A 15,543-nucleotide genomic window follows, 5' to 3' on the forward strand; every position below is an offset into this window, starting at 1 on the left:
TTTATCGATTGTGAATACTTATTACGCGCGATTGTGTACCTAGTCCAATGATTGTCATTATTAGATCTACAAAACTTTTTGTTCCATTTGTCCCTTTTAATGCGACAGTAAAAGTCAAATGCACTCTACTTTGCCTAACCCTAACCTAAATGTTATTTATTGATGAAAAAGTAAGAGCTTGTAGGGTAGAGCGCTACTTCGTCTTAATCGCCCATTTCCGTTCTATCGATCAGAAACGATCAATAATATCAATGATTTCACCGTCCAAAAATCAATCATAGGTTTGTTCCGATGCGTTAGTTCATTAGCTACAACATAAATCCATTAGCTACAACAGAGCGCATTGTATGAATATTTACGCTCATTGTTCTCAAAGCAAAAGAAGCGCTTCTAGCAAATCCTCTTTTTTTACGTTTATCCGTAGGACGAAGGAAATCTAATGGCGTTTCAATGCGTTTGGACGGAATTGAATTTAAAAGTATTAGATTTGAAACAATATCTCAACAATTTGTGAATCTTTATCAAATCCAACGGTACGTATGGAAAGGTGAATGAGTCATTTTTGACAGAAATATTGCATTTTTTGTTTAAACTCGTTCAGAAAAGAGAGGTTAAGTGCGGATTGTGCTTAGTAAGACGGAAATTAGATCGAAAACCCTATGTAAGACACGGCCGTAGATTTGACATAGGATTACTTGCTCAGTATCAATATTTGGCACCTGTGTTAGGAAAACCACTTTTTCCCATCACGGAAACGCCTCGTTTTCTGATGACAAAATTACGCATTATCGTGCACAAAACGCATGGAATTTTTGGTGTATTCAATAGAGAAAAAATGATTGGGGGAATTTCTTGCTAAAATTTTCCAATTTCGAGATAATCGCAATCAATCATATAAATTCGAGATTTTTTTTTTTATTTTTTCTGCCGTCCTGGAGAAAATCTTACTTTAATTCGAAGTGATTCTGGTTAATTAACAAGGTCATGTGATATTCGGTCATTGTGAGAATTTGTATATACCACTTCAATACTGTTACGCATTTGACCACAAACGTTTGGTTGCTGGGTACATAATCAAGAGCTTTGAAGGTGATGTGGCTGGCAGCAATGAAAATTAACTCTTAAACAACAATAATTTATGGTGGTCCCGAAAAGAACAGTTTTGTCGTGATGGTTGAGCAATGCTGAGCTATTAGGGTCAGGGCTAGCAAATGTCATTTTCAATGAAAGATCTCACGCGATATTTACAGAGATACTTCTGTCGGTTGTTTGCTTAAATTCATCTAAATCAGTTAGAAATGTTGATGTCCAAAACCGCATGAGAATTATTCTCATGAGTGCTTGATCATTGAAAAATGACAAGAAAGTTAATAATAGGTAGTTTCGTCTCGTGATAGTGATAGTGTTTTCTCATCGTCACATGACGGCCGTGATTTTTACCAGCTCTGATTAGGGTGTTCAACACGGATGAGGCTGGCGAGCTGTATGTTGTATGGAACGAGGTTGAGGCGCTTGGCCCAAAGCGGCTCACGAAAAGCAACTGAATCCGATCAGTAGCGGTGCGGCTTCTTCCTCCTTCTTTGGTGAATCGAGGATTCTTGAGGGCAGCTATCAATGGTTGCTTACAGAGAACCTTTCGTTGTGTACTGGAGAAAAATTTTCAAGGCCACTCGTCGAAATCACTGCTTCTGCTGATGATGATGACGACCGAACACCACCACTGCGGTGATTCAATAAACACCGTTCGGCGAGATCGGATGGAATTCGATTTTGAAATATGTGGTAGGGAAAGCGCTTTGTCATTTAATCTAAACTGAAAGCGGAATGTCATTTAATCTAAACTGTTCAGTAAAAGTTTTACCGCTTTCCAGTGAACAATTTATAAATACTGACGAAAAATGTAAACAATGCAGGAGTTCAGTAATTATTACTGAACGCTTCAGTTAAAATCACGCCTGTCAAATCTTCGTCAATTTCGCATGTTAAGCGGTGTAAAATTCAAATGTAAATAAATTTTAAGAAAATCGTGCGCATATTAGCAGAAAAAAAAAACTTGTTAACCATTGAAATGGAAGACGTGTCCGATGAGATTAGATATGCTATCGGCCGGATGCGAAAGTAAGGGATCTTTTCAGTAAGTGCTATTTATATTATCTAAATGTTTTCATTTTTTAGCACTCAAATAAAATGACTGGCGATCGCTGACTCGTTGGATAAACAGATTGACGAATTGCATTTAATCGAGGGGGACGACTCTATCTACGATGCAGGAAATATTGTGTTTTGCTGTGGCTAGCTGCGCGTACGCTGAGTGGATAGAAAGAAGATTTATCACGATTTTGAAGATTTCCTGCAAAAAGATGATGCGCGATGCAAGTAGATGCGCACACTTAGATTTTTTTACAGAAATCTGTAAAATTTTACCGAAATCTCAACAGCTGAACGTTCGGTAATGTGTTCGGTAATTTTTTGGATTACCGAAAAATCTGTAATTGAATTTTTGCAATTACCGAACCGATCGGTATTTTTTTTACAAATTCTTCGGTAACATTTTGGAAGAATGAATTTTTGTTTTACCGAACCTTTCTGTGTTTTTTTGTGGATAATCTGTAAAACCCGTGCTTTTAATAATTTGATTCTTATTAAAGCTACTTTTTCCAGGTATTTTTTCGGCATGACCATGTAAAATTCGATTTTGAGATTTTTTATTTTTTGCGCATATATTTTACTTTTCTCTTTAATTAAGTAGATTTCAATGAATACTAACCCATTTCAATCAAACTATTGAATACTGTGCAAAAACTTGGTGCCCGTTGTGCTGAACTTTTCAACTCTCATTGCAGCCCCTGCGATAAACAATGGCTGTTTACATGGCGGTGCAAGCCAGCAACGTAGCCGGGAACTTGGGCATTGCAAAAAAAAGCAGATTATCGAAGGCTAGAACAAAAGTTCATAATAAAATAAGTGTTTTATATTACTTACGGAAAATACTGATGATCCTTGCGTCCTGTCCATGCAATTTGTCCAAGAGATTTTCCATTTTCGCGCTTTTTCCGATACTTTTACTTTCAGCGGGTCAAACTTTTGAATTGTTTTGCTTTTCAGATTTGACAAGATGGCTGCACAGGGTGCTTACAGAAGTTCGGTGAATAATTACCGATTTATGGTAAATTGCCATTGGTGACAGATAATTCAGTAAAAACATTACAGATTGTTCAGTATTTGTTTTTATTTACAGTATTTCGGTAAGTCTGAGACAAATTGAAGAAAAATAGCTAAGTTTTACCGAACAATCTGTAATATACATTTTACAGATCAATTTCGGTATTTTTGTTTACCGAATTCTGTAAAAAATTCTAAGTGTGGCGAGAAATGAAAGAATATTTTTCGAAGATTTATTCGCTAGTGTGAGATTTATTGAGCATCTAAAATTGAGATTTAGATGTGTCGCCCCCCTCGCATTTAATAAAAGATATAAACAACAATTTATATTGTGCATGATTTGAACGGAACAATTCCCTATATTTCACTGTTTTTCAGTAAAAACTATCGAAAGAACTGTAATTTTTGGCAGATGACGACCTTTCTATTTTTACCGATTATTTTGTAAATTTTACCGAACTTCGGTGTTGAGTGATGAGCTAGTCGGTATTTTTTGACAGTTGAGTATACATTGCAAGTTTACTGATCGTTCGGTAAACCAAACTTTTACCGAACTGATTACCGAATGTTCAGCTGTTTGAAAGTCAGTAAAATGTTTACCGACAACTGTAAAAACAACTTGGTGTGCAATTTTGCCTTAAAAACTAGGTCTGGCGATGACACATCGTACACACTTAAAAATTATTACCGTATTCGGTAATTTTTTACCGAACTTTCAACAGCTGAAAGCTCGGTAATCAGTTCGGTAAACGAAATGACTACCGAACGATCGTAAAACAGATTTTTTGATGAGCTGTCAAAATTACCGAACAATTCGGTAACTTTTTAACGAATGGTTCAGTAATTTTTTACAGAACTGTTCCGTAAATGTTCATATTCAAAAAAATTAAAAATTACCGAACATGGAAAAGGTCGCTGAGTGTGTAGTCCCTCCCTCGATTGCCACCCCTCTGTGTCAAGTTGGTAAACAAAGCAAATCAGTGCATGATCTGTGCATGACTCTCTTGTAACGGCAGTACCTAGTTGTTCGTTTTTTCAACTACACTACACCGGTAAACCGAAGCTTATTTCGTCAATATTTCCTTAGGCTGAGCAAAAATTTCTCAGATTATATCCAACTGTGCAGTGTACATCCCTCTAGATCGAACCCGTGACTTGGAGCTTATAGAAACACATTGTCGATCCGTCTTGGCCGCTTCAGACAAAGAAGGCCCTTCCGACGAAGTTACTGTTCTTGGCGATTTTAACCTACCGGACATTACATGGACTCCAAACGATAGTGGTTTCTTTTGTCCTGATCACGAGCGTTCATCTTTCCACGTACGAACCATCCAGCTCCTGGACAGTTATAGCACAGACAAACAGACATAACACATTGCATATTTCTCACTGTAAAACATCGTCGCTAAAACATTACCGCCATCTGTTGAGTACACTGTGGTGGGTAGTACGCTGAACAGATGGCGGTAGTGTGTAAACGTCAAACGCAAGGGAATTGACTATGCGCGCCACAGGTGCCGGTACTACCAACTACGATACTTTTAAATTGTCCGTTAAATGTTTGTTCGATGAACAATTTTCGAGTGTTAAGTCTGTTTGTCTGTGGTTATAGTACCGCTATTATGTCACAAATCAATGGCCTGTTGAATGAAAACAACCGCACCCTGGATCTCTGCTTTGTGAGTGCTCGTGATACAGCTCCTTTCCTCTCCACGGCACCCGAACCTTTAGTCAAGGAAGTGCATCATCACCCTGCTTTAGTTGTTGTGATCGAAAATAATATTGTGCATTATTTCACCAGCACTCCAAACGGTGTGTCATATGACTTCCGTAGAGCTGACCATCGCAGTATCGTCCAAACCGTTTCACACGTCTTGGCATATGTCATTGACAGACACGTTTCCAAAAAGATCATCCCGTGGATGACGAAAGATCTTCGCTCGTTGAAAAGAACTAAGAAGACTGCTCTCAGAAGATTTACTAAACTCCGCACACTGCCGCTGAAATGCTTCTATGTCAGACTCAACCACGAGTATAAGCGGTTAAGTCGTCTCTGTTTTCAACGCTATCAAAGGAGGATTCAACGGCGGCTAAAATCACACCCGAAATCCTTCTGGAACTTCGTAAATGAGCAACGCAGGGAAGTCGGCTTACCCTCTTCCATGATTTTTAATGGTGAAACTGCTGGCAATCAACAAGACATTTGCAACCTGTTCTCAGCCAAATTTGCTAGTGTGTTTGAAGACGAGCAACTCTCCGCTAATATCATTACTTCCGCGGCCAGTAATGTTCTTTTGATCAAGCAAACGCTCAGCATGGTTGAAGCCACTACAGATACGATTTCTAGAGCAGCATCTAAACTTAAGACTTCAACTAAGGCTGGACCCGATGGTGTTCCGTCGATTATTATTAATAAGAACATCACTTGTCTTTTGGATCCACTGCGCCGCATATTCCAGCTCTCTCTTTCCAGCGGCATCTTTCCGTCTTGCTGGAAGACTGCGGATATGTTTCCTGTTCATAAAAAGGCAAGCAAACGCGACGTTAACAACTACCGGGGAATCACGTCGCTGAGTGCTGCATCAAAACTTTTTGAATTGGTTGTCATAGAGACCCTAAATGCGCATTGCAAGCAATATCTAAGTACAGATCAACACGGATTCATAACTGGGCGCTCCACAACTACGAACCTGCCGTGCCTAACGTCTTACATCACAGACAGTTTGATTGCTCGGACCCAAACGGACGTTATCTACACAGATCTTACGGCAGCCTTCGATTAGCTGAACCACGAAATTGCGATCGCTAAGCTTGATAGGCTAGGGATCGGTGGAAATCTTTTGATATGGTTTCGTTCATACCACACGGAGCGCCAATTGACAGTAACTTTGGGTACTTGTCGCTCAGCAAGCTTCTGCGCAAAGTCCGGTATACCTCAGCGTAGCCATCTGGGACCATTGGTATTTCTCCTTTACTTCGACGACGTTCACCATGTTATCACAGAACCACGATTATCGTTTGCAGACGATCTGAAAGTTTTTCTGCGCATCCGCTCACTCGCCGACTGCCGTTCTCTCCAAAATCAGATTGACATCTTTGCTGACTGGTGTAGTCTAAACCGACTGGTGATCAACCCAGCTAAGTGTACAGTTATTACTTTCTCACGCAAGAAACAACCGACTATTTTCAACTACAAACCAGTGCATTGCGTGAAAGACTTAGGCGTTTTTCTAGACTCAAAGCTGAAATACTCAGATCATACATCGTATGTCGTCGACAAAGCGTCCAGAACGCTTGGCTTTGTCTTCAAGATTACTAAGAACTTCACAGACATTTACTGCTTGAAATCGCTCTATTGCTCTCTCGTACGATCTACGTTGGAATACTGCTCTGCAGTCTGGAGCCCGAACTACGATAATGGGGTCGAGTGAATTGAATCTGTTCAACGACGTTTTCTTCGCTTCGCGCTCCGTAAGCTGCCTTGGAGATACCCACTTCGTCTTCCAAGCTACGAGAATCGCTGCCAATTGATCAATGTCGAGCCCTTACGTATCCGAAGAGATGTTTTCAGAGCCTTAACCGTCGCGGATACTCTGCAAGGAAGAATCGACTGCGAAGCAATTCTACAACAAGTGAACATTAATGTTCAACCTCGATCACTACGCAACAGTCTTATGCTGAGACTTCCACTTCTTCGAACTAATTATAGCTTAGGGAGCGCTATTTACGGCTTGCAGCGAGTGTTCAACCCAGTAGCGTCGATGTTTGATTTCCACTTGACACGGAATATGCTTCGCCGAAGATTCTCTGCCTTTTTGCTGACAGAAGGCGCTTGATGCCCAACAGCTAAGTGTAAAATTTAAGACCTGAAATCCTGAATTTTAAGAGTGATGTAAAATTCATTCACGTAAACTTGTATTTCATTTCACACAAGCGAGCAACTTGTAAACATGAAATGTGTCAGAATTTTACATGATATGTAATGTAAACTTATGTGATATGTGACGCTCCATTTATGTGCATCATACTGAACATAAATTTACACTACTTTTTCGAACTGTGTAGTTATTTTCGTTTGTAACTGTAGTAACTGTAGTATATGTAGTCTGTATAACCTGTACTTTTTTTACAACACATCATTGGGACTATTTCTAGTCTGTTGATGCAAACATAACAAATAAACAAATAAACAAATAAACTAGTGAATGTTGAAAAAGTTAATGTTCAGGATATGTATGATGATAAATTAATTCATTTATATCGTTTGAAAAACATACAGAAGTTGAACATAAAGAATAGTTGATAATTTTGTTCCATTTGAATAGATAATTGATGAGAATTCTATCTAACTTTAACTAAATAATTTAATTATCCCAGAAAATACGTATTTCAATCAGAACATTGCATTAGGTCCTGAGTAGCATTGATCGATTCTGTTCGTCGATTTCTCTTTCGTCACATAACCGTTTTTTGTTGTGTTTGTCGTATAAGATGCTAGATAAAAGCTTCTGGAATTGTGTGCTGAAAATTCCTAGGAATGTTTTTACATGGCGGTGGGGATACAAAGAGAAAGTTTACGAAGAGAATATGTCAATGTTACTTAGAACCTAATGCAAGGTTCAGCTTGGTTTGTCCCATAATCATGACGATAAAATAACGGTTGACTTTTCACTCAGTAAAACTGGCTGGATTTTGACAGTTCAAATTGGTTCAAAAATCATTACGTCTTTGCCAGACCTAGCTTAAAAATACATGGTATGTTAGACTTATGGAAACTAACATCTGATTGATGACCTTGTCAAATGTTCAGAAAATACTCTTTGACAAATTTATGGTGGTCCTGCAAAGGACCGTTATGTCGTGAGGGTTGAGTAATGCTGAGCTATTAGGTGTTCAACATTGTATGTTGTTTGGAACGAGAGGAATAGATGGGTCACAGCGACTCGCGAAGAGGTGCTGAATCCAATCAGTAGCGGTGTGGCTTCTTGCTCCTTCTTCAGTGAATGGACGCTCACGTGGGCTACAGCTCACTGCTTATGGGCAGCCTTTCGTTGTGTACTGAAGAACAATTATATGTTGCCGATAGACGTAATCCTATCCATTTATATCCATCCTATACATACTATCCATAACTGGGTTTAATATCAGATGATTATTTATTAGCAAGAGATAATTAATTTCTAATCATTCGATACGATTAAGCTAAGTTTAATGTCAAATTGATTAAATTTCAAGCAAAATGAGAATGTTTAATTTATCAGTGTGGAAAAGTTCGGAAAATGTTACTCACTTTGTGGATTTAATCCAGTTTTCCCAAAATTAAGTTGAATTCAACTCAATATTGAGTTGTTTTCATCGTCATTTGATTGTGTGCGCGAGCTTAACCCTCGAAGTTCATTCCAAAGTTAGCTCCATGGAGGATAGCCCTTTTACATCAATGTTTTGACATTAATGTCAAAGTTAGCTGATGGCGGCCATCCAAAATAAAAAAAATATACACAACAACACAACAGAGACTGTATTTAAATCGGCGCCAAAATCACTGTTTCCTTTTACAATTAAGTTCAGTTTTTGTGTTAAGGATAATTCATAAATTTATTTTCGATTCGAATTTCAAACATCCAGTGTTTCCCGTCTTCGTTGAGCTAAAATGGAACTAGTCAATTCTCCACCAACTTACCACACCAGCATCGCCCAAAAAACCCGTTCGAAAAATGCTGCCCATCATCGATTTAAGTACGGTTCTCCGAAGCTGGTGGACATGATGCGAGAGGTAAATCTTCGATAAGCTTATAATTGATACTATTACATGTTGATTCCGGTACTTTCAGAAATGCCGCCTTCGCATCAAGGAAGCTCGCGGTGACCAGTTGCTTCGGAAGCGAAACATTGTGCAAGAGGAAAAGGCTCTCCTCGAGTCGATTGTTCGCCAAGAGCTATCCGAGCTAGAGCAGGACATCCAACTGCAGGAGCTGATCTTCCAGGAGTTGATAGCGGAAACGGACGAATGGTTGTTCGAAGAATATGAACGATCCGGATGTTACATGATCGACGAGTACGGGGAAGAGGTCGTGTTTTGTCCCGTTTGTCAGAGGGACAAGCTCGCTAAAGCGAAGGAGGGAGATTTTGTACAGTGCTCGTGTGGGATCAAGTTGAAGCATTCCGGTGGAATCGATCAGATTGGGAGGATTATTCGGAGGGCGCTTGAAGAGCACGGTATAAGGTGCAACGATGAGGTACAGTTTTTTCTCGAGCCGGACGCATCGGATTGCAGCTTCGGATGGTTGAATGTGTTTTGCCCGAACTGTGACTTTTGTAGGAACTTGACTATGTAAGGTGTTATTGATTTTTCTTTGTTAGTATACTTTTTCGATATTATGTAGTTTGTAAGACTGATTTATCATTTTATTTTTCAGTAAATCATTTTTGTGCCTTGCTTTAAGAACATGCTTGTTCTAAAATATAATCCTGATGACTATTATTATAGATGTTTCTGATCTTTCAAATCATGTTTAAATATTCAAAAATTGTGTGGTGGGGTTATTAAGGTTAATACATATTCGGTATCTGCATTAACAATGGAACCGAAATCCAAAATTTCATCAATTTTGGTACACTGGAACTATTTTAAATAAGTACGATTACATTACCAAAAATCACCATCTTAGCGCCCCTTGGTGGGACTTTGTATGGAAGCGAGCTGTCAAAGAATAGATTTAGTGTCAACGATCAAAAAAAAAATCGAGATGAATGTTTACGGGATCGATAAAAATATCGTGCTCAGAAAACGAAACTCTATCAGATGATGTATAAAAATCGGTATATTTTTCGAAGTTAAACAACCCAATTGAAGCAAATATTTAGGAGCCTGTAGATGTGCCCTTGGGTCAAATTGGGTTTTCCAGATTGGAGAGTTATAACATGTTATAACGGTTGTCAAATCATTGCAACACAGAAACCACCATCAATATAGCGCTATAACATGTTGTAACTCTGTAGTCTGAACGTACTATTAGTAGCAAATAGTGAAGTTATTATCACAGACAAACAGACATAACACATTGAATATTTCTCACTGTAAAACATCGTCGCTAAAACATTACCGCCATCTGTTCAGCGTACTACCCACCACAGTGTACTCAACAGATGGCGGTAATGTTTTAGCGACGATGTTTTACAGTGAGAAATATTCAATGTGTTATGTCTGTTTGTCTGTGTGTATACTGCCTATAATCGCATATCAGTCCCATATGGATTTTCGTCAATATTGAGATAACAACGCTATCCACTGTCAATTGGCATCTACTGTCATATTATGTGATAAAACTACGGACTTTTATAATGAAAAATGTGAAAACAACATCAAGTCAGTTTGTCGTATTAAGCAAAATAATCGCATAATCCTTAAATTTTAAATCATCCAGAGGTAAAGTTACAGTTCTGCTCTTCGAGTGGCCATATTTTTCGCTGATATAACATAACATGCAAGCTTCTATGCAACTGATTTTAACTTGAAAAAAATATTAATAAATTTACTATGAAGAACTTTTTATTTATTTATTTATTTCGTCAACCAACGTAGACTAGTACATATTCGTACATTTAAGTGTGTTGGTTTATTTCCTTTAAATTCCGTTATAATTGCTTATCTTTTGACAGATACGCGTAATTCGTCTGCTACTTGCAGACTTCATCAGTGCCAAGTACGCAACACCAAGTACTTGGCACTTATGACGTCTGCAAGTAGTTGACGAAATACGCGTATCTGACAAAAGATAAGCAATTATAATGGTATTTAAAGGAAATAAACCAACACACTCAAAGCTCTTCATAAAGGGATTCCGGTAAGAGGTTCGACAAATTTAAAAGATTTAATTTACTATGATTTTTCAAATATTTACATGGGAATCACACTTTGTAACTTCGACTGCCATTTTCTAAATGCCTACTTTTTCCATATGGGACTGATATGGGATTATGGGCAGTAATGGGTAGGTAGTTTTGAAAAAGCGTGTACACTCAGCCCGTCTGTCAAAAGTTGTTCCAATCGAACCGTCAAAATGCGCCGCTTTGCTCGATTGGAACACCTTTTTTCAGTTTTGTGGTGACAGTCGTCCATACTTTTACTCATGGTGGGTATATAAATAGTGATACAGCTTTGTCACTATATAGGCGAGGAGGTCGCGGGGGGGGGGGGAAGTGCGGTTTTAGAGCAAATTGTAAACAAACTCGGTCGCTGTCCCATACAAAAATCCAACATGGCTGAATCATGAATATGACACATTAGAACACCTATATGTAGTCACCTTGCTTTAGTGCGTTCCGGTATATTTGAATGGACCCCGTTAGCTGCCATTCCTATCCCCCTCACCAAGCTGATGCGATGCACTTTTGTGTCATTCCGCTTCACGATATTTCTAAGCAACCCAAATTTGAGAAGAATATACTCATACTGTCAAAAGAAGAGCTACCGAAAATTGAGTAAACAAATTTGAAACTGACAAGATGACAAATAGCCCGCATAAACGCGAACCATCACATGACCTTACCGATAATGGTTATAAATTGTTTATAATCCCTGCTAAACTTCAACTGAAATGGTTATGGAACTTTACATGAACGTTTGTGTGATAAAATTTTAACCTTATGTATTATGGTTTTTTGGAAGCGGACCTTACAAATAATGGGTTGTTAAGAACCATTACCATTCCAAATTCTTGTTTTCTCCATACATTTTCGGAAAGAGAACTATATTAGAACGTTTTTACTTATGGTTTGAGAACATTAATGGTTATGGTTATGGTAGTCAGTTTTGTATTATCGCTCAACTTTACGTGAAATATATCGTGAATTGGTAATCAGAAATTTACAGGCAACCAATTCGCGATATATTCCACATAAAGTTGATCGATGTTACAAAACCATTCATGGACCTTACTGGTTACCATAACCATTACCATTAATGTTCTCAAACCATAAGTTAAAAGGTTTTAGTATAGTTTTCTTTCCGAAAATGTATGGAGAAAACAAGAATTTTGAATGGTAATGGTTCTTAACAACCCATTATTTGTAAGATCCACTTCCAAAAAACTATAATACTTAAGGTTAAAACTTTATCATTAAACGTTCATGTAAAGTTCCATAACCATTTCAGTTGAAGTTTAGCAGGGATTATTAACAATTTTAACCATTTTAGGTAAGGTCAATTTATGGTTCGTGCTTATGCGGGAGACAACATCGTCCTGAATCCGAACGTTGTTGTTCATTTGTCATCCTGTCAGTTCAAACTTTGTGTACTCAGTTTTGGATAGCCCTTCATTTAACGCATATGAGTAGCTCTTACTCATATTTGGGGCGTTTAGAAACAGCGTGCATTGCAGATTTTTGACAGATTGGACACGACGTTGCATTTGTTTTGTCGCGACTCGCGTGATTGTGTACGTAAAGTGCATAATCTTTTCTCCGCGATTCCGAAAAGAAGTTGTGATCGAACTTTCGACCCTTTCGACCGTCAAGGGTTGAGTGAATTTAATAATATTCTTGTGTGTGGAAGCTGCTGGAAGCAGCCTTTCCGATCTTTATCAGCACAAGCAGTGGCAGCACCATGTGTATTGGTTTGTAGCCGTTATCAGTTGCTGTAGTGATTAATGCGGAGAACGTTCTCTCCGAGGTCCAGAGTGTTGGTACGTTGTATTTGTCAGCAGCGTGTACCATCCGTAACCTGTTATCATCGTCCGACGAACGAACGAGCAAAAGGATCTTTCTCCTTCCGGCTGCGCTGTCCCTCATGGCCTCATCAGTAGTGCCTGGACTAAGAACGAAGACAGTAATCTCTTCCGTGTTGTATGTTGTCGGTCGAATCAGTAGGTAGTGTCCGCTGTGTAAGTGTGCTAATTCCGAAAATATTCGATCGCCGTGCTCAGAAGAACGATCGTTATCTAGAAGAAGTAGGAGTGGGGGAGTAGTTACAGAGTGATATAACGTCATCATCGGATCGGATCGGAACGTTGACGGGCAAAATCGAGCCCATTTTCTTGCGGCTAAGTAGCTCACAGTTACCGTGTTTGTTTTTGTCCAACGTCCACGATTGGATAAATACACAGGGTTTCAAGGTTACACCAAGTACGATAATCCAAACTGGACACAGGAATGCACTAAAAATAGCGACAAACAAGTGTGTCCATTTGAGCAGTGAAAAATTACCGATCGGTAAGAGTGAAGCAAAAATCGCTGATTTCTATGCGGAGCAAAACGCAGAACAGCGAACAAGGAGAGGAGAAAGAGATTTTTTTTTTATTATTAATTTGCGATCAGTGCGAGATCAGCTGTGTTTGCGTGTGCAAGTGTTGGCCTACCGTTTGTGAGTGTTCTGGAAGAAACGCGGATTAACGTGGTGGAGTCGGCTAGTGGTGGTAACTATGGCCAACAGGTCCTCGTTCGGATACATCACCTTTATTTTGACCTGCATGTGCAGTCGTTAAACTTTTGGCGTGTTTGTGCCCTCTTTGGGTAGCCCAGTGTTCCGGGTGTTGTTCGGTGGAAGGAAAGGTAGCAGGTTAATTAATCGTTCATTCCTAGTTAGTGCCTATCAGTACAAAACCCGATAGAGCAAACTCGCGGGACGAGCGGCTGCAAGTGTGCGTCTCCGAGTTGAAGAAATTCCGGAAAGAACCATAAAGGGAAGCAAAGCTCAGACTCTTTGGATGAAAGGTAAATGGTTATAGAATATAGTATGCAAAACAAACTATGATATCAGGCGTAACATTTGAAAACGGCACTATCGATGATGTTGTTGGTTTGCGTGCAAAAGGCCTTACAATTTTTGTCTACAAAAGCTTTTGTGTCGTTTTCAAATATTACGCCTGAGTTGATAAAGCAGGATTTTTAGAGTCAGCTTTTATTCGCGAGAAATCGGCGAATGAAGTCATTGTTTACAAAAGCAATTGCCTCCTAATCGCAAATCTGACCGGGATTGTAGTAATTTTTTGTTGGTATGTATCTCAATTCGTAACAATAATGATTAACCAGCCCATCGCCCAAATCACTTTAATAAAGTAAAAAAAAAAGTTCAGCACGATATATCATTGACTACCGAATTAAATTAGGTACCGTTCTAGATGAACATTTCAAAAGTTCAAGTTCGATAAGCTTTAAGTGAAACTTTTTCGATAACCTTTAAGTGAAACTTGCTAGAACAACCTTAATACCTTTTTTTGAGAAGATTCAGTAACCTTTATGTATTAAAAGCATTTGGTTTTTATCAAATATATTACATTAACAATATGATCCACTCTTTCGCTTTGCTGGCTAACCGATTTTCCAGCGATGAAAGCGTCTCTGTGACCAAAAAGGCTACCAAAGTATTTGTTAATCTTTACGAGGGGTAATCCAAATAAAAATTTGTATAAAATTTAAATGTTTGTATTTCAGCATATTATTTTATATTATGAAAACAGACACACGTCAGATAAATTTTCATGTAATATACAAAATGTAATTAATGTAAATTATCTGACTTTTATTGTTGTATTAAGTGCTACACTCGCGCCCCTCGATTGTAATTGTATGATTGTTCTTAGCCTTTTTCAACGCTACATGGTGCGTGACGCAATATTTTTCGTGTGCCATTGCAATGTATAGAAAAGGCATGAATGAATTATATTGTTAATATGACATATTTGGTTTTATACAACGTTTCGATTGTCGAACTGTAGAAGTAGGGTTATGGGATGTAATGTCAGCCTAGCCCCTCACTTCGGCCTATCAAGCAAATAACTCATCCATTCAGCAATAATACTAGCTAATAGTGAAAAACTATTACCACATCTGCTTTGAAATTGTTATCCGTAAATGAATTGCCTAGTTTTGGGAAAATTTTTGAACATTTATTGCTCTTTTGGCGCCATGATCTTGCCGTATTATTGCACTAACGGAAATCTACACTGCGGGGGTCATCAAAAAACCTGATAATTGCATGAATTTAATGGACTAACCTTTTTGTAACATGCTAGCCTTATACATCACTATCACAATTTTCACTCTTATTGTAAATTTAGAAGATTTAACGCTTTTTATTTATAACCATGCTTGACATGCACAGTTGTACACACCAACTGCTCATTTGATAATAACTATTCACTCAGTTGTTGCAATTTGTTTTTCTTTAAAGTAATTGATAGATTAGGATCATAGTTTACTAAAGATATGCAAAGAGTAGGTAAATCTTAACATTTGAATCAATACCAATGAATTTTTACACTTAAAGTCCAAGATGTGCAGCGAGCATTTCTCACTTCATTTTTACAACGCAAAAACAAATACAGTTTATTACTAGAATTAAAATCTACTTTTTTTTTTGGGGGGAGGTAGCTCATCGATTTT

General features: G+C 38.3%; 2 protein-coding genes across 3 annotated transcripts in view; both read left to right on the plus strand.

The window, feature by feature from the left end:
• The first annotated feature begins 8,679 nt into the window (after nt 1-8,679).
• Ripalpha (RPA-interacting protein alpha) lies at nt 8,680-9,578 on the plus strand. Its single transcript, XM_065232387.1, has 2 exons — nt 8,680-8,935; nt 8,994-9,578. The coding sequence occupies exons 1-2, from the start codon at nt 8,813-8,815 to the stop codon at nt 9,495-9,497; spliced, it is 627 nt and encodes a 208-aa protein (XP_065088459.1). The 5' UTR covers nt 8,680-8,812; the 3' UTR covers nt 9,498-9,578.
• A 3,003-nt stretch (nt 9,579-12,581) lies between these two features.
• Nucleotides 12,582-15,543, plus strand: part of Mondo (mondo) — a 226,825-nt gene continuing 223,863 nt past the window's right edge. For both annotated transcript variants that reach the window (XM_065232292.1, XM_065232291.1), the window contains exon 1: nt 12,582-13,872. The gene's annotated coding sequence lies outside the window, so the exon portion shown is untranslated. The remainder of the gene's footprint in view (nt 13,873-15,543) is intronic.

The sequence above is a fragment of the Ochlerotatus camptorhynchus genome, unplaced genomic scaffold (genome assembly GCF_037179485.1).
Source record: "Ochlerotatus camptorhynchus isolate MF236.1 unplaced genomic scaffold, CSIRO-AGI_Acam_v1.1 ptg000367l, whole genome shotgun sequence".
Taxonomy (NCBI): domain Eukaryota; kingdom Metazoa; phylum Arthropoda; class Insecta; order Diptera; family Culicidae; genus Ochlerotatus; species Ochlerotatus camptorhynchus.

Coding starts and splice junctions, on each gene's coding strand:
- Ripalpha (XM_065232387.1), top strand. CDS start 8,813: ATGGAACTAGTCAATTCTCCACCAACTTACCACACCAGCATCGCCCAA. Junction 8,936..8,993: donor TGGTGGACATGATGCGAGAG/GTAAATCTTCGA, acceptor CGGTACTTTCAG/AAATGCCGCCTTCGCATCAA.